The sequence below is a fragment of the Myotis davidii genome, unplaced genomic scaffold, assembly GCF_000327345.1.
Source record: "Myotis davidii unplaced genomic scaffold, ASM32734v1 scaffold730, whole genome shotgun sequence".
Taxonomy (NCBI): Eukaryota; Metazoa; Chordata; class Mammalia; order Chiroptera; family Vespertilionidae; genus Myotis; species Myotis davidii.
Window position 1 is genome coordinate 182,624 of NW_006282183.1, and position 19,073 is coordinate 201,696.

The window sequence follows — 19,073 nt, forward strand, 5'->3', positions numbered from 1 at the left end:
CTGCTCTTCCCTTCTCTCAGAACAGCTCATTCTCAGAGAAAGTTCAGACTCAGCCAGACCACTTTTCTCAGAACCTCAGTTCTCAGGCACAGAACTGAGAAACAAAACACATGCAGAGACGGTCTCTGAACAGCCAAAATCGATGTTGCAAAGGCCAAACACTAATGTTCACGGACCTGATTCATAGTAGGCCCCTCAGGCCCTCACTAAGAGCCATGACCAAGCTGGTTGTCTGGTCCTCAGTTCACTGCTGGTCATGAGAGACTGATTACAGGCCATAGGAGGAATGCAGCAAAGAGTGGGAAGAGGCGAGGGAAGCAGGGAAAGTGGCTTAGGGGCATGGAGGACAAAACCATACAGGGAAAGCAATCAGCAAAACACTGTGAGGCCATTAAAGTATGGACTGTCCTGCCCAAGCCTTGCCAGGCCCCAGGAGATAGCTGTGTAACAATAGCACAGGAGGGTAACTCCCATTCAGAAGGTCCCTACCAACCTCAGGCACTATAAAAATGCTATGTTGGGTTCCCTGTGTACTATCTAAGGAGACAAGCAAGAATATGACAAATCTGGGAAGAATTGCCTGTTTTTAATGCTGGAATGCTACCTGTTTGTCTCCTATTAGAATGCAAACTCCTGGAAGAGGGTTGATGTCTTCATAAAGCGGAGTGTAAAACCTAAGTACCTGTACAGAGTAGCCACTCAAATAGTAGTTGGCTTGAGTTCTCTGTAAATTCCACTGTTTCGAAACATGTTTTGTTCTTTTATACTGAATGATAAGGTTTTACTTGTGAAGGGAGAGGATTTTAAATCTAACCTTCATACTTATTTGATGATTAATTGAATGAGAGTGCACTAAGTTTTATTGGACACAACCGAAACTCTTCTAGTAATAGTTTGGAGGAGGAGGTTCAATCTTATGTATTCACTACCAGTTTTGTTACTTGAGTCTCATTTTAAATGAATGCCTTATGCTTAGTTTTTAAGATTTTAGGTAACCTAGATTAACCAACATATACAAATATCTGCATCTCAATTAGTAGATCAAAGAGGGTTTTGTGTTTGTTTGTTTTTATGGTAACTGCATTCTAAAATGCAAGGTTACATTCAGATAAAAGCTGGTAGTTGGATTAAGATCAGCATTTTATAAAATTAAATGACTTGAACTGTCTTATAGTGCTTTGCTACCTGCCAAAGTACCCACCTGTAAATCTGCCAAAAATATCAGTTTTTTTTTTAAACATTTGGTTAATTATCAAAGAATAGTCTTCTGTACAAGTTCTGAAGACAAGTTAAGCCTGCTCCTGGGTGGGAATAATTCACACATCTCTTCGGTTGCCAGTGTTCTAAGTGACTTTTAATTATTTTTAGTATGTTATTTGATGATAATAAGGAAAACACACCCTTCTGCTGGGGCTCTTTTGAGCATGGGTTCATGACATAATGGAATAGTCATTATCAAAATATTTAGTGGAGAGAAAGAGAAAGGGAGGGATGGAGAGGGAGAAGGAGAGAGAGAGAGAGACAGAGACAGAGAAATTTATAAAGCTCATTAGTTGATACTGGCCTTGAGGACATTCCCTAGTCACACAGTAGGTATTTAAACATTTGGAAATAAATAAACCCATAAAATAGGTGCTAGATAAATATAGAAATATATTTTTGGAAAGGTCCAGAATGTATCAACCCAGTGTCTACAATGAGAGGGCTGAAAGGAATCACATGAGGTCTTTTGCTCTTCAAATAAGAGGGCATCTAAACTCTTCTACAAAGATGTCCATCCCGCCTCCCCATGAAGAGATCTCGCTCCACCCATAGTCTGTGCTCCTGCCGGTGACAGCTCAAAGTAAATGAACACCGTTGGTGCGTCTCTGAAACCTGGCTCCCTCCAGCACAATTCACTCAGGGCTGATTTCCTTAGAGTTCCAGGGATAAACCTCAAAGGTAGTTGCCTGATGTGCAAGTAACATATTCCCTTTTGACAACTAAAAAAGCTGGGATTGATAGAGCCAACTTTGCTGGTCTTTGACTGAACTAGAGAGACAAATCTGCAGTACAGCGGAGAGACTTCAGTAAGCCTATTCCCTCTAGTCTTATGCCTTTCTAACTTCAATCTGATGCTTTTCCTCTTTTTCTTTTTCAAGTGATTCTAGCCCTACAAATATAAGGAACTGTGAAACTAAGGGGAACCTGAGATGAGCTCATCTGTGTAAAACTGCTCTCAAAGTTAAAAGTAATTTACAACTAAGCAAGATGGTTACCATTTCTTTGTCATTGTGGGTTCTGACCACCTATGAAATGCTTTTGAAAACTGTGTCCATATTTAAAACTGATAACAACTCATCCAAATCTTGGTAACATATGAGGTCAATCATGATATAACAATGAAAACGTTCCTTGAAATTTCCCTCAACTATGATAGACTTAAGCATGTCTTCTTCCTTATTAGCCAAGTTTATTTACTTTTACTTTTATGCTTACAAATACAAAGAAAGAACTCACTTTTTAATTGTCCTTTCTTTGACATTATTGAAAGTACTGTTCCTTATTAGTGCTAAGCCATAAAACAGGCATATTCGATCAGTGAAAACGTTGAATGGTACGGTAGGTCTCCAGAGACTCTATGGTCTCTGACAGCTTCCTTACTGGGACCCTGGACTAGGGCTTCTAGTGCAGAATTAATTCCTGTGAAGTGGCCGAGTTCCCAGGGCCAGTAAGAGGGTTCTGCTTTCTAATACCCTGGAAATCTTTTATGGAGGCCAGAAATCAAGAACTTCAGTCTCATCCTGAGCAATGGGCTGATGTTGAAAGGGTAAGAATGATGTTGTGTGGTTCTCTGTCACCAGGCAATAGGTGCTATTGGTGAATGCTAGCACCCAAGGAGGTAGGTGAGGAGGATCAGAGAGAGAAAGAATAGAGCTAACTTTTCTCTTTTGGGGGAGAAGTTCAAGTTTTTAAAAACTAATTATTTTGGGAATGTGGGAAAACTTTGATACTTGTCATGACTATTATAATTTTAACATTTGATTGATGAAGTTGATGTAGCTCTCTCTGTTCTCGTTGCCTAATGGGTTTCATTTCCGATATGTGAGCCATCCTTCCCTCATTCCCACACACAAGTTGGTTTCATACTAATGTACCACTGCAATCGCCAGCCATATCCTGGTGCACTTGGGAAAATGTAGGTGGCTGCATCTGGATGTGAGGTCATTTGTTGACATTAAATGTAAATTTAATTGAATGTATATATAGGACATATGTGTATATTCAAAGAGTGTAGGCACTCTCATCTAATATTAAGTATAGGTTTATAATGTCACATTCATTTCACAAAACAAAATGTCTGAGAGTCATGCCAGTCAAGCTTTTGTTTAATTGAGACCAGTTTATGCTTGGAGCATTTTAATTATACAACTATTTCAATTAGCCTATTTTATTACTTGTGGTTTAACATATTAGATTTAGGTTGTAATCTCTAATGATCATTTGTCTCTAACTTGTTAACTAGCATATTGCTATTAAAATAGATTTTAAAATTATATGTCAGTACACTTAGTTATTATCCCACAAGTAATATACACAACTGGAAGAACTTGTGCCAGATGGTACAATAAAGTCTCTTATCATGATTCATTTTACAATGTCAAATTTTATGCAGATTCAAATATTAGAAATACTATATGTCTTATATTTGTGTAATGCACAAAACTAGACCTATTTTATCACAATAATCAGGGACAAATAGGTAAATGTCTATTGTCACAAAATTTTGGTTAGCAAAATGATGAGCCATTTATAGGTTATTTAAATACTGTTAAGGTATAAATTGTGAAATGTACAGTGACAGAATAGCAGACTTTAAATCTCCTTGGCATATGAAATGAGACTGCAATTAGATGTGTCTAGGATCACAGGAAATTACTTAAAGTGTAATTAGTCTATCTGGGTTGATCTGATATTTCAGAGAGATAATATGTTTGAGGCTTTGTTCAAAAACTTGTTCAAAATTACATGGTACAGATTTCTCTTGCTTTTGTGGCCTTGCCAAGATGTTGTTACTTTATCTGTAGTAATTATCTAGGCTGACAGAGCACTTCAGGTTACATAGTTCTTCAAATTATAAACTCTTTTATAATCATGGAGAGAAATTTATTGGTCTCCTTTACAATATCATAAACACTAAAGTCAAAGCATAGCCCAACCCACCTAGCCCTGCCTACACCGAGTAAAGACACTCACACTTTAAACAGGCAAAGGACATCTATTTATTTCCAGGTATAGGTTTCTGTTTCTTTTATAAGGAGATGCTTCTAGGAAGATGACTGAGCAACAATCAGGAAAAGTCTTTTTCTTTTCCCTGGATTTTTAGAATAATTTGATAAACAGCCAACCCTGTCTGAATACAGCTTAGAACTTCAGTCAGCGCTCACTGCCAGGGCACAGCCAAACTCAAGATGCTTGTAGATTTGTTAGCATTGTTTTGTGGTGTTAACTTATGCCAGGCCCAGACTGTGACCCCAGCAGGCCCAGACTGTGAAGGCAATGCTTAAATCACAGGTGAACCAAGTTCCTGGGATCTCTATTTAATATTTGTATTCTGCCTTATTTTATAATTGCTTACTAACACCTCCCTGACCCTCACATGTTTGTTCCCTTCTAGGGGGCAAGATCTGGGTCCCCAGAACTCTTAGCCTCACTCTGCCTGCAGAGGGGCGCTCAGGAAGTGTGGAGGCAGAGATCTGTCTGGCACTGTAAATCACACCCTTCCAATGTGATGAAAGGACTCCTGCTGGCCGTTGCTAAGGCAATGTCATGGCTTAGTATCAGTCTGAAATAAATACCAGCTAACTGTTTTGTTTTTCTAATTACCATTCACAATCACCGGGTACTTAACACTGGAACAATACAACTGTGGACGTAGAGAAAACTTAGAAGGAAATCTTCCTTTCTAGCACTTACTGAAAAAAACTGACAGAATCATCTCTAAAATCAGCACCCCACCGCCCCACCATCTGAGCGCTCTTTCTGCAGGGCTGGCAGACGCAGAGGCCCAGGCCCAGCCCCTGCCGGGCAGCGGGCCGCCTTTCGTGGGGACAGGGGTTTCTTCCTCACTGGTTACCCTTCAGAGTTCAGGAAACAAATAAAGATGGTGGGAATTTTTCTAAAGATGAGCTTTCCAGGGCCTTTCTCCAAAGTTTGTCAGCTAGGGGTGTGCACCTAAGTTTCCCAATCTCAGACGTGTATTTGCACGTTCAGTCTGACTTAGGCCATGCTCAATCAACCAGCAAGAAAACAAACATACCCCTTAGGAGTAGCATCTTATTTGGTAAGATAGGCTAATTACAGTGAATTAAAATCTTTATTTAATCTTCCTACAGTGATCCTTTTAATGTGTCTGTAATTGCAAACCTTTAGTCTGTTAATCTCTGACTCATTAGTGGGTTTCTTAAGTGTTTATTAAGGAGCACGTGTAACATTCTGGTAATTACTAATAATCTTTGTTCGTACACATTTACAAAGATCTCTGCAGGGAGTTTCATTAGGTTCATCACCACTTATTGTCAGTGTACAGTTTCTATTAGCATGCTCCACCCCTATAAAATATGGACCTTTGGACTTTACAAGGCAAAATGAAATGTCTCTTCTCTCTTATGGCTAACAAACTCAAATATTAAGTCTGTGTGTCCCTGTCCCTTCAAAATCTAAGTGTCCTCTAATGTCTGCTGTCCCATTTTACTGCTAGGAGAAAGGCAATGAGATTAAATTACAATCTCACCAGTGTTTACTATTTATTGGTGGCAACATTGGAATTATAGCCGGTGACTCCTAGCCTGTGTTTCAGGTCCCCAAAGTGCCTCACCTCCTTTGACACAAAGGTGTTATTTTTATGAAGCCCAGTGCATGATGGTAACATAAAATTCCACTCAGGAAAAAAAATGCTTTTAGGACCTTGGGTGGTAAAGGTCCCTTTCATCCCCATCCTAAACAAAACCAAATCTTCCTACCTTGTGTTTGTTAGCTGAAATCCCTTTCACAGGATGAGTTCTGAGAAACAGTCTATCAAATTAAAAGCCACAGAAGGATAAATGATTGATGGGAATGCTTTTCTGAGTGCAAGGTTGAATAGGGGAAGGTAGGACAGAGCATAAAAATACTCTTGAATTGGAATATTATTTGGGAATGATCTAGAAATAAACTTCACCTACCTTGTTGCTTTGCTCAGGATTAATGGCAGTATCAGGGGATGGCTTGGGCCAGCCCCGCCTCCGAAATCTCCATCAGTTCCCTACCCTAAAGCTCCACAGTTAATCCTACGCATTAAGTAAAAAGCAGAGTGCATACCATGCAAAAATAGTTTCAGGACAAATCTCATCACCTACCCTAATCTGACTTTTTTGCAACTCAATTGCTGCTCTTCATACAAATCTATAAATTATATGTACATGTATATATACATATGTGTGTATGTGTGTGTGTGTGTGTGTACTGAAGTCTTTAGTCCAAGAATGGACTCCATCTGACATCATCAGTATTTTTTAAGAAGATGATAGATTACAAAATTACTTTAATTTGGGAATTTTCATACAACCTCATCCTATGGCTACTAAGGCAGCAAAGCCATTTTACTTCTTACATGCATGCCTTTCTTATGACCATATCTTAAGAAGTGCTCTACCAAGCTGGCCTAAAGTGGCACTTCTAACTGTGCTGAGAATCGGCAACAGGCTAGTTTAAAATTTGGTACCACTGACTAAGCACACAGTTAAGTCAGTGGGAAATGCTGTAGTCATGATTCTTGACCAGCTTAGAGAAAATCCTTTTAGTAAGTGAGATCATTCTTTGGTTTTGAAAATATGCTTTTGTGAATGTTGAGCAGCCTTTCCTTGCCCTGATAGGGCAGCTCCCTCCCATTTGTAGGGTATGCAGTACTGTGTGCCCTGGCATGGCAGACGGTGGGATTGCTGGCTCTTGGGCAATGGGACGGAGGCTTTGAGCCACACTCCTTCCCCTTGTGTTTTGTTCTGACCGATGTTAGGCACTGAACATTTCTCAAGTGTTATACTTCATGGTCCAATTTGCCAGTTTGGCAGCAATTTTTCTTTCTAATAAAAGAAGTTAGTGATATGGAGGTTCCAGATATGTCTAAACTGCTTTTATTAGGACAGTTTTTATTAGGGAAAGGTCCAGCCTTTTCTTCTAACTACAATCAAGTGTGGTGTGGCTTTGCCTTTGTAATTTTACAAACAGTTGTATTACGTAACTGGAAATTGTCTCCTCAAGCATAGAGAGAATTTGTTAGCACAGAATGCAGCTTGGAGCATGCTGATGTGAAACTTCAGTCCAAGAGAGGGACCTTTTAAGTTGCTGAAATGTAGTGGAGAGGAAGAAGAAAATTGCTGTTTTACATGATTGACCAAAATGCACTGTAATTATATCAACTTGAAACAGATTCCTAAGAAGAACTGATAACTCTGTGATCACAATAAGTCATGTGCAGTGGAACTAAACACTGCATGTACTTTCTCTGAAGAATGTAGACACGCAGTGTGTGAAATGTGCAATAGAAGAGACAGCTATTCTTGCCTTAGCCTGTTTAATGGGACCTCCAGCTGCTTTAGCAGTAAAGAGTGGTGCATAGACCTTACTGAGGAATTAGTATTTACCATGCCTCTTGCATTGCTCAACAAGGCTGTTGTGACGCTCCTCATGTAATGTTGCTTTGATGTTGCCACTCCTGTTTGTAATTAGCATAGCATCACTCATCAGTCAGCTTCTAAATGGAACCCTCCTCAAGGATTCCACTGACTGTCTTTGCTGCCTGCTCTAATGTGGGTGGGGAAAGTTTAATCACAGATATTTAGCCCAAAGATAACCCTCCTGTTTTCCCTCTTTAATCCAGTGTCTCTATGTCATATTGTTTTCTGTCAGCCACAGTCCACCCATAGATCATCTCCAATAAGAGTGATACTAGTGTTAATTCAGTATCAATAAAACTCATTGGCTGACATCTGATATTCTGAAACACTATTCCTAAACATTATTCCTTGCATATAGTAATCATCTATTTGCACCTAACTCCTTCACCTTACCTATAAGTTTAGAGACATGGAAGCATGGAACAGACTGATGAAACTCAGAGGGAAGGGGGGAGAGGAGAGGGCAGGAAAAGATTAACCAAGATCGTATATGCATACTAGAGGCCCAGTGCACAAATCCGTGTACCAGGCCTCTAGTATATAATAACTGATTTGTGGGGCAACCATTAGGGTGATTGAGGGTCTCCCACTGGCACCTGCCTTAGCTGGCCTGGCACTGCCCATTTGCCAGCCCCACCCCCTGCTGCCACCGCCAGTGGCCTCCCTCTGTGGGGTGACCTGCGGGGCAATCAGGGGGGCCCCACTGGCACCCACCTTGGCTGGCCTGGAGCCTGCGGGCTGGGGGCAGCTCCTTCATTGAGCATCTGCCCCTTGGTGGTCAGTGTGTGTCATAGCGACCGGTCATTCCACCAGTCATTCTGCCATTTGGTCAATTTGCATATTAGGCTTTTATTATATAGGATCACTAGAGGCCTGGTGCATGAATTTGTGACAGGTGGGGTCCAGCTGGCCTGCCCCCGATCAGGGTGGGGGGGAGCGATTGGGGGTGGGGCTGGCTGGGGGAAGGGACTGCAGGTGGTTGGCTGGCCAGCCTGCTCCCTGGTTGAACTCCCAGTTGAGAGGACAATTTGCAGATTCGCCTCTTATTAGATAGGATAACCCATGGACACAGACAATAGTGCAGTGAAGACCTGGGGATGGGGGATGGGAGCAGAGTGGAGGGAGTCAGTGGGGGGGGGGGCGAAAGGGGAAGGGCATCTGTAGTATTTTCAACAATAAAGATAAATTTTTAAAAATAATAATAATAAAGGGCAGGATTATGTCTTACTTCTTTATAATGCCTCAAATAATGGAATGCCTAATACATAGTAAATGTTCAAGAACTCTTATCAACTTAATAAATAGTGGATTGGAAATACCATCTGTTGGATTCTGAAAAAAGAAAGAAATTGCAACAAGTGAGTGAAGTGCTTAGACTTCCAATAGCCAGATTAGATAACTAGTTAATTATGAAATAACTGTAGTACTGTGTTTGTCTTTGCTTAAGCCAACAGAAGGCCTGCCTTACCCAAGTGCATGACATCATAGACCAAGCTGATGCCTCTGCCCTGGCAGGACACTTTTCAGGCATTGCCTCTGCCCTCTGCTGACTCTTACAGTCCCTTCTGGGGCCAGAGGCACACAACTGGGAAGTGGCCCTGCAGAGTTAGCTGAAGTGCTCAGCTAAGGAGCAGGAAAAATTCAAATGACCTGTATCAGACTTTGACTTTTATCTCCTAAATACCCTCCTCTACCCCTCTCAGCTCTCCACCCACCCTGAGCAACTGAATGCCGCCAGCAGCTGCTGTAGCACCTGCCCTGAAGGAAGCTAGCAATTGCCAGCTGCTGTGATGGGGTCTTTTCCCTCATTTCTCTTGAAAGGCCTTTTCCTCACTGGCCTTTGTCCCCCCCCACCACCTGACATGCTTTCTCCTAGCTTGCTCTTTCACTTCTCTGAATCCTACAGGGCCAGCTCAAATCCTTTCTCCTTCTTGAAATCCTTTTTGGTCCTCCTCAGGACGTGGTCATTGCTCCCTCTGATGAACACCTGGGCACATGGTACTGATGCTACTTGACATTTTGGATATACTGCTAATTATTGTTTCTCCTGTGTTTGTTTATTGTGCTTCTTGAAAAATAAAATCTGTAGCATTTTATTTCATATGGCAATTTTTTTAAAATACTTGGTCATTTGAAAGAGAAGCATCTAGAAAAGAATTTGACAGAGGTAAACACACAATAAAAATTATTATAAATGAGAAAAATCTATGAGCATGTGATGCTTTTATAATATACAAAATATTTTCAAGTTATTTTCTTAAAAGAATAGTTAGCCCAACCAGTTTTGCTCAGTGGTTGAGCATCAAGCTATGAACCAGGAGGTCACAGTTCAATTCCCGTTAGAGCACATGCCTAGGTGCGGGCTTGATCCTCAGTAGGGTGTATGCAGGAAGCAGCCGACCAATGTTTCTCATCATTGATGTTTCTAGCTCTCTCTACTTCTTCCTCCCTCTCTGAAATCAATAAAAGTGTATTTAAACAAACAAAAGAACAATTAGAGAAGAGTCTTAGACTTCCCAACTAGACATAAAGAAATGTTTCACACTCAGCAATGAATATAGGTTACAAATATGCAAATCAGAAATGGAGATTCTGTTCTATCATCTACATGCAGTAGTTCAGAAATACCAAACATGGTCCATCTATTTGAACACCAGATCATGTTCTTGATTCTAGACAGAACGGCTTACTGAGTCTTCTAGGCCAGTGGTTATACACACACCAGATGCACATCTGGATCCAGAATAATTTAAATGACTTAGCTGTCCTGGTCCACTATCTTCTGATAAGCTTCATGCAATTTAAGTTGTATAGATATAGTTCTTGCCTAGAAACAAACCTTTTAAAATTTTCATGCTAGTAATCTTATAAGTTTGACAAGCAAAACCATTATGAAGATGAGTATCTAAGGCATTTTAAACTTTGACAATGGTAGGTCTAGGGCTGTCGAATATTACTTGCCAGGTTGAGGGCGATCAAAAAGGGTCATGTTGAATATATTATTTTAAAAAGGAAAATTATTTTAAAAGAAAAAGGATTACCCAACAAATTCATCCCTTTTATTACATTTCTGTTGCCACCATTCGTATTCTGACATTATCTTCACCTAGACTATTGTGTTGCTTTCATGTTCTGCTCTCCATGCTCTCTTTCTAATTCACCCAATGAAGCAATAACTATTTTTTATGGATTTATATGTGCCAAGCACTCTTATGAAGGCTTAATTCCCTCATTTCAGAATGGCTAGTTTCCTAAACAATCACATTCAACAACTCTCCACTTTAAAAAATCCTTTCCAATCTTATCATATACTTGTTTTGTTCATATGCTCAACCTCTTCAATCAGAGTAATTATTCACACTTTTCTGTGATATTTGTATCAGTTTTCAACATAATTCCCTGGGGTCTAGAAATACAAAATAAATCACTCTTAGAGAAGTAGAAGTTGTGGTCCTATCATAAATGCAACAATCCGAGAAAAACATCTCAAATTAGAGAATATAAGAGGTGCTTTTGCAAAATTTTTAAAATGCTTGCTAAAATTATGGAGGAAAGTACAGACGGGATACGGGCCTTAATTCAGAATTGGGACAAGGAAGTTAAACACAAGGAGTAGGCAGACTAAAGAAGCCTGACAACAGAACAACTGGGGTGTCAGGAAATGAAAACACTTGTCATAAATTTCTTCTTTAGAAACAAACCCCAGGGTAAAATACAAAATTACCCTCATACTGAAAACTTCCATATTTTGAAGTTCCAAGATGCATGATCATACCCAAAGAGAAGGAGAAAAAAGAATCTAGCATTGCAAAAGGGGACACTTTTGAGCACCAATTGTATGCAGGGCATTGCACTTCTGTAAAGATCCAGGTAGCCTGAACTACCCACAATGACCAATTGCTCCACCATGAAGGAGTGAGCAGTGCCAACTCTCACTCTAAGCACAGGCCCCTCCCTATCTGCCAGAATGAATTCCAAATTCACAGTCAAGATTCAAGTTGGGCCACATTAGCTGCTCTGTATTGTTAACCTTTGTCTTAACTTACCATCAAGGAGCACTAATTAAGATAAGAAATAGAGCTACTTCTTTATTTCACATGCATCTTCAGATTTCTGAATTATCCATTAAAGCAATCGATGGCATATGTGTATGTTTTTCACAAAAGAGAAAAGCATGCATGCCTCAGGGTGCATCTGTCTGGCTGAGCAACAGATGGGAAAAAACCTCTTTCTACAGTTTCTATTAAAGTACAGAGAAATACAATAATATAAAGGTTACAAAAATAAGGTAAATGGTATATAAAAATAAATCAATAAACTCTATAGCAAAAATATAATATTTTTGGGTTAATCTGAAAAGGCTGAGTTTCCTAAGATGAAAAATGAGAAAAAACATTTGGCAAAATCTTTAACATGGATTTTTGTGTGTATTTAATTTTGTTTTTAGGTTCCAGATTCAGAGAAGTTCAACTGATCCAAACAGTTACAAAAGCTTAGGAGACAGCTTTCGAACAATTTTCCGAACAGAAGGGTATGTATGGTTCTTCATATATAGACTCTATGTTATATATTTAGGCAATTAAATATATTACTACATAACATTTTCTCATTTTGAATGGAATATTTTCCTAGTCTTATTAGGGGAATATGTGTAAAGGAGTGCCTGCCTACTTTTTGATGTTGTTCTTGGTAATATGATTGAAAATTAAATATGTGTACAATAGGAATTACCATAAAAAGAAGAGGTATACAATAGAAACGACCATAAAAACATCAGTTTGACGTTTGATGACTAGAGGACAATTTCTAATTTGTGCCATGAAGGCTTTTTAGAGTTCTCAATAACTGGGCCTATGTAAACTTAACAGTTCCTTATTTTTATTCTTAAATATATTGCTCAAACATGGTCCTTGTTTGTATTGTGGTTTACAAATATTCGATCAAAACTGACCTACATCAGAAATTGATGTGTCAAATTCATTAGCCTGTTAGTTGAACAAATAATACAATATTTTGGTTATATAAGCTAAAATTGTCTTTGATGTATAAATTCAGTTAAAGAGTTTAACCAGCATAATCTTCCAAAGGATATTAGATTGCATTTTTTGAAGTTGGTTTCATAAGAGAATTGGTTGAAAATAATTATAGGAAAGTGGTAACAGTAGTACTAATAACTAGTATATTAAGCCTCACTATGTACTAGGAATTCTCCTTATAACTCTGAGAGGTAAGTCCTATTAGAATCTATTCCAGGTGGACAAATGAAGAAACCAAGACAAAGAGAAGTTAGTAATTTTCACGTATCAGGTAAGCAGTGGAGCTGGGACTCAAATCTAGGGCTACTTGAGCCCAACACCCATGCTGCTAACTGCTATAGTTCACTATCTCTCTCGGCAGCTTGTCCTGTAGATACTGTTCTGCTAACTGTTTATTTCAGTTAAATATATATCATGAACATCTTTCCATGCCAGCATATTCTTTTCAGCAACAGCATAGTAATTTATTTATCTACCTGCTGCAATTTATTAAATTAAACATTAGGTTGTTTTCAGATTTTCACTCTTATGAACAACAGTGCAGTAAATATTCTTGGTTGTTTTGCATATGCAAAAAAACGAGTTTTGCATATGGGTATACCTATGTATGTATTTCTATAAAATGAAGATATGGATTGACAGGATCAGATGTTACCAAATTATCTTGCAAACAGGACGTAATGATTTCATACCTTTAGTGTTTGATTTCTCATTGTTCACACCCTGTCAAACCCTGGGCATTATAACCATTATTTGGCATATCTGTCCCTCACATGCATCTCTTGCTTATTACCTAACAGGTGAAAAGTAAAACTATAGTATTCCTTTGATGTAATGGGAGTTGAGCATACTTTTGTATCATAAAGTATCGTTTCTTCCATGAATTGCTTATCTGTGTCCTTTGCCCATTTCTGTTAGGTGATTTTTTTATTGATTTGTAGGAGCTCAGCATATTATTGTAGGTGCTAATCTTTTGGCTATTACATATAATACGAATATTTTTCCTAACTTGTCATTTTTCTTACAACTATAGTGTCTTACACCTTTCAAAAGTTTGTATTTTTTGAAGATTGTCATTATATCTGTCTGTTTTGCTTTGTAAAATTTGCTTTGCCATTTTGATGTCAAATTTACATATAAAAAGAAGGGCATCCCCTAATCCCAAGATTACAAACATTTTCTCCTGATACTTTACATTTAAATCTTTCATCCATATAAGAATATTTTTTCATGTGCAGTGTGGTAGATAGGAATTAAATTTTATTTTCAAGTGGTTTGACTAATAATTGACTATTGTCCAAACACCACTTGTTGAAAAATCCATCCTTTACTCACTGTTAAACTTTCACATATGTCATCTAATTTTCCTATTCTGTTTCTCCACTTCCTGTTCTGTCTTATTAATGTATCTATCTCTATGCCAGTATCATACTGTTTTCATTATTTTATCTAGAGTGTCTGGGAATATGTGAAAATATGCCCTCTTCCTCATGGTGTGCAGAGCCCTTCCAGTGTGGCATCCCTTCTTCTCCAGGCTCATTTCTCATTCACACATTTGCTCCAGGAATAGCAAACGTTTCAGCCCCCTGCTCTCTCACACTCTCACACTTTGCACGCTATTCCCTATTCCTGAAGGGCCAATCCCCTAATCCACACAAGAAACTGCAGCTCCTCATTCCAGGGTGTCCTCAGTTTCACTCTCTCTGACCGTCTTTTCTCTACCACATGCTTTCTCTATGAGTCTTTATTTACATATGCTATATAAAATATAGTATGCATTGCCCTGATTTATTGTGTTCATTTTCTGTTTCCCCTCTCCCACCTCAAGAATGTATTTCCCTAAAGGCCATGTCTCATTTAGCTCTGTATCCCTGAGGCCTGTATTTGGCAGTGAGTAGAGATAGTAATTGCGCAATGAACAAATGAATGAATCACACCAACATCGTAATGTTTCAAAATGAAACAGAGATGATAATTCTTACTATAGACCACCCCTCTTAAGTTATGATAATAATCTTGACGCCTGATTAAATATTATGAGGTCACCTAGTGACATAGGATTGGCAAGTTCTTGCTGTTGCACTGGTGATGTGATACCTAAGTGTCATACATTGATAGTGTACCTGTTTTATAGCAATTAGTATCAAAATTATGCTCATTTTACCCAAGATATATGTAAAGAAGTCATAGTGTATTATGGAATCAATAAGCGTGTCTCTTTCCAGTAAAACAGTAGTGTCAGCATTGCCAAGTTCTGTAAGCTGTAACAGATATCTCTGAATTAGATGTGGGAGTTCCTTAGCCAGGCTCTTCATTTCATGTGTGTTTTAGGAAGAACTTGATGTTTTTGCTTTGATATCAAATAATATAACAAACATACAGTATGTGTGGTCCTTGCATAGTGAAATTGGCCTTTTCCTAGTCTGTATGTATAATTGCTTCTACAGCAAATTGGCATTCTGTCTGCACTGCCCTTAGATATGGGCATGCTGTTAGCCAAAAGCCAGAACACTCCTCTCTTAGCGATGGAAATATTTGTAAGAGAAAAAGCTGCCTGTTATGTTTGATACAGAGGAAGGGCATTTCATTGCCTAAGGTTAAAAAGAAAAGAAAAGAAAGCCTTTAAACACACACCGTGTTGAATTTTTTTGCTAACAAAAGCAGTTCCTTTTGATTTTCTTACTTAGCTTTTAGAGTGCACTGAGCTTTCAAAGATGTTCTTGTCACTCAGGTACACGGAGACCAGCTTGGTCTGTGGTCCTCAAGGAGGAAGCACTAGTCTGTTTGACTATTAGCACATTTAGGAGAATTCCTGTCTCCTGGGTTTTCCTATCTCCCTCCAATTCAAGGTTTTGAAAGCTAGTCCTTTTATGTCGTTAGAAAACATTAAACTCTGTTAAGACACTTAGAATCTGCACATATATCCCATCTCCCTTCGGTAAGAAAGTGAAGTAGTGGTTCTTAGGGATGCAATTCTGCACCTCTCTGCCCAGAATTCACATTTCCTAGAGACGATAGCTCAGTCACCAGGTCCAAAACCCTTTATTGTTTCTGATATTCTTTTTCTTCATAAAATCATAGATATTTAGTACTTCTATTAAAGACATAGTTTTTTCAACCCAGCTTTACAGAGGTGAAAATAATTTAAGTAAAAAAATAAATACCTTCCAAATTCTGAGTAAGGATTTCCATAATATGAAATCATCATGTTTAGTTAGATTTTACCAAAGAGGCCATCACTGTTTTATCTAAAAAAGAAGAGAGAACTCAGAGGAAAGGAATTTGTCACTGTTGAGAGTACCTCCTTTGTCACCATGATCCTTCATCTTTCTCTGATTTAACAAAAATAAATAACTAGTCCATCTACTGTAATTGTGAGCCCAGAGAGACACAAAGATTTAGCTTAGTTGATTAGGTGCCTTTAAAACCAGTAAGGTTTGTTTTGTATTCTCCAAGCCAAAAGTGGCTGGTGTCTCTGTTTACCGTGAGTTCATGCATCATGCCTCACTTCCAGTTGTTCCAGAGTCTCTCATGGATGTTTTTCTAGTTTCTTTCATACTTGTCCTTCCTCTAAAGCAAGTGATTGAGATGATAAAAACAAACCAATAAACAAACAAAAACCACCTGGGACTGCCTACCTCTTTACTTTCCATCCCCTGAAAGTCCCTAGTGGCCATTCCTCCTGAAATAAAGAGGGGAAAAAAAAAAAACACGTGTTAAACAGAACTTAAGATATTCTGGTGACATAAGTAAAGACAAAAAAGAGTGCTTATTTTCTTCAATGTACAGGCACTATGCTAGGGACTTTTTTATTCATGATTCTCAACAATGCACCATTCTCAACTCAACACAGCATCATTATGTCTGTCTTTTGTATGAAGTAACTGAAGATCTGAGAAATAAATAACTTGCCCGAAGTCACTCAGGTGTTAGTGGCATACCATGGTTTTTTCCTTACACTTTATCTGTCACTTTTCACTAAACACCAAGTTTTTTGTTGGTATTTATTGAATGCAAAGAAGATAGTGTGGAAGTAGTGGCTATAAAACCCCAACTTTTAAATACCTTTGGTATATAACCTCCCTCAAATCACATAGCAATTTAGAATAGCTTTAATCTCCTTCTTCAAGTGAAGTCTGCAAGCTCTGAGAGACCAGTATATGTTCAGTCAACCAAATCTTGTTGATTCTGAGGCAGCACCACAAATCTCTAACAACTCAACACTTAATCCGATCATTGCCCCATCCCTTGCAGATAGCGCTCTCTCTCTGAAAAATGCATGGTTTTCCATCAGTCTATTCCCATCCTGCATGCTCCTTAGTTTTCTTATGAGAAAAATTCTCAGGCATTGGTTTGCCCAAGGCAAATAGCTAGGAAACAACTAGTTCAGATTAAACTTAGTTTCAAATGAGAAACATGTTGATTGCTGGTGCCTTCAGAAATACAGTATTCTTCAGAAAGTAGAAAATATGTGGTTGCATTTGGGGAGCATTTGAACTGTGTTTTGTTTCATGATTTGTTTTCTGTAACCACTGATGCTGCCCCAAGTATCATCTTACAATCAGACCACTTGGTGATTATAATATTTTCTAGTTAAATGACATTTAAGGCCTTGTTTTATGAGCTCCAGCATAATTGGCTAATTTGGTAAACTCCAGATGTGTGAGATAATGTGCCACTCATTCAAGTGCCTTTCAGACAGCATAAATGGCACAGCCCCAGGAGGTATAATCACTCCCTCTTGTTTTCATTAAGAAAGGGAATGAGTGGCTTTCGACACAGACAAAGGAAGTGGGGTGTCTACAATTCAAAATCAACAACAACCGGGTAAAATTTGGACATTCTTTTTACAGGTGAAATCAGCCCAAAATCATTGGCTTAATTTGGTGTCTTGGTGGCTCTACTTTTTAAAAAGTGACATATGTAATCTAACGTGGCCAGGTGACTGTGAAAACCACTCTGAAAATAGAAAAGACTTCTGAAAGCAGAGAAACCTACCCCTCTAGCAACTCCCCTGAGTAAAGTAGTCTCTGGAAACTGCCCCTCAATGTCACATGGAAGTGAAGAGAACCATGGTTGTGAAGAGACAGGGGAGGAGCTAAACCTAACCCATAGCCAGGAATATTGGTTATTTGAGTAATCAGTGGCTTCACCACCTAAATCAAGTTCCAACTTCACAAGGCCCAGTAGGTGCTGCTGCTTTTTCTTTCTTCCCCTTCATCACCCAACAGAAACCAACTCATCTACCCAGCATTGCCAAACAGGAGCAAGCGAGTGGTTCTTGGCATTACTGTTCCCCAGATCCTGGGGCCGGTCCCTCTTATCTGCCTACAGATCCAGTGGCATTCGCATACAGCTGAGTCATGGGTCACTGTGGATTCACTGCCCCTTAACCAATGCAGTTTTCACTCCGATGAATAATTACAGAATGTACCCCAGGCACCTCAACGGATAATTGGCAGTGCAGATCAAGTGTGTGTGGATCACTGGGCATTGACTGGGTTTGCCCAAGTGAATCCATTGTTCGGCAGGCTCCAGATGTGCACTATGGCTTCTGTGATAAGTTTCCTGGTGCCTTGAGTGCCTTATCTCCCTTCTTTTTTGTTTTACTAAAGAGACCCTTCTTGGGACCCGCTGGACTTACCTTGAGTGCTCCCTTGTTTTGTTTCCAGCTTTATTGAGATATATCTGACATGTAACATTGTGTGAGTTGAAGGTGTATAATGTGCTGGTTTGATACACACATATATATTGAGAAATGATTACCACAATAGGGTTGGTTAACACCTTTATCACCTCACATAATTGCTGTATTTTTGTGTGTGGCAAGAACATTTAAGATCTACTCTCTTGGCAACTTTCAAGTATACAGTAAAGTACTGGTAACTATAGTCACCATGCTATTCTTTACATCTCTGCTCCTTTGCTATGTGAGTAGGAGGAGGAGACCAGGAAGTTCCAGCTGCGCTTGCTGCCACATTACAGAGTTCAGCCCTGCCTGCCTGAGCTTCTGAACGATGGGGCAAGTGTCCTGTTCATCTAGGTGGGGGGGAAATGAAACCAGAAAAAAAAATAACACAGAATGTGAGAGTTTGGAGAATAAACTGTAGCAAATCTGTCTGGCAGGTCTTATAAGTGAGGGACCCTGGTCCAGAATATGTATGGCACCCAGTAGACTGAAGCCATTTCTTCTTCCAAGTCTTCTGTTTTGGAGAGAAAATAGGTGATCTAAATTCAAGCATGGGCCTACTATTATTTTTCTTGAATAATCTGTGTTCCTTTTAAAAATGATTTATAAATATTTTAGTATATTATCCTCATAAATTTACAGTCATAAATTATA

The 19,073-nt window shown here is 39.0% G+C and overlaps 1 protein-coding gene across 1 annotated transcript in view; it reads left to right on the forward strand.

The window, feature by feature from the left end:
* The window catches only part of SLC25A21 (solute carrier family 25 (mitochondrial oxoadipate carrier), member 21), a 271,929-nt gene that overhangs the window by 132,469 nt on the left and 120,387 nt on the right, over window positions 1-19,073 (forward strand). Inside the window, exon 3 of the mRNA XM_006752691.2 lies at window positions 12,142-12,225. Within this exon, the coding sequence (XP_006752754.1) occupies window positions 12,142-12,225 (84 nt within the window). The remainder of the gene's footprint in view (window positions 1-12,141; window positions 12,226-19,073) is intronic.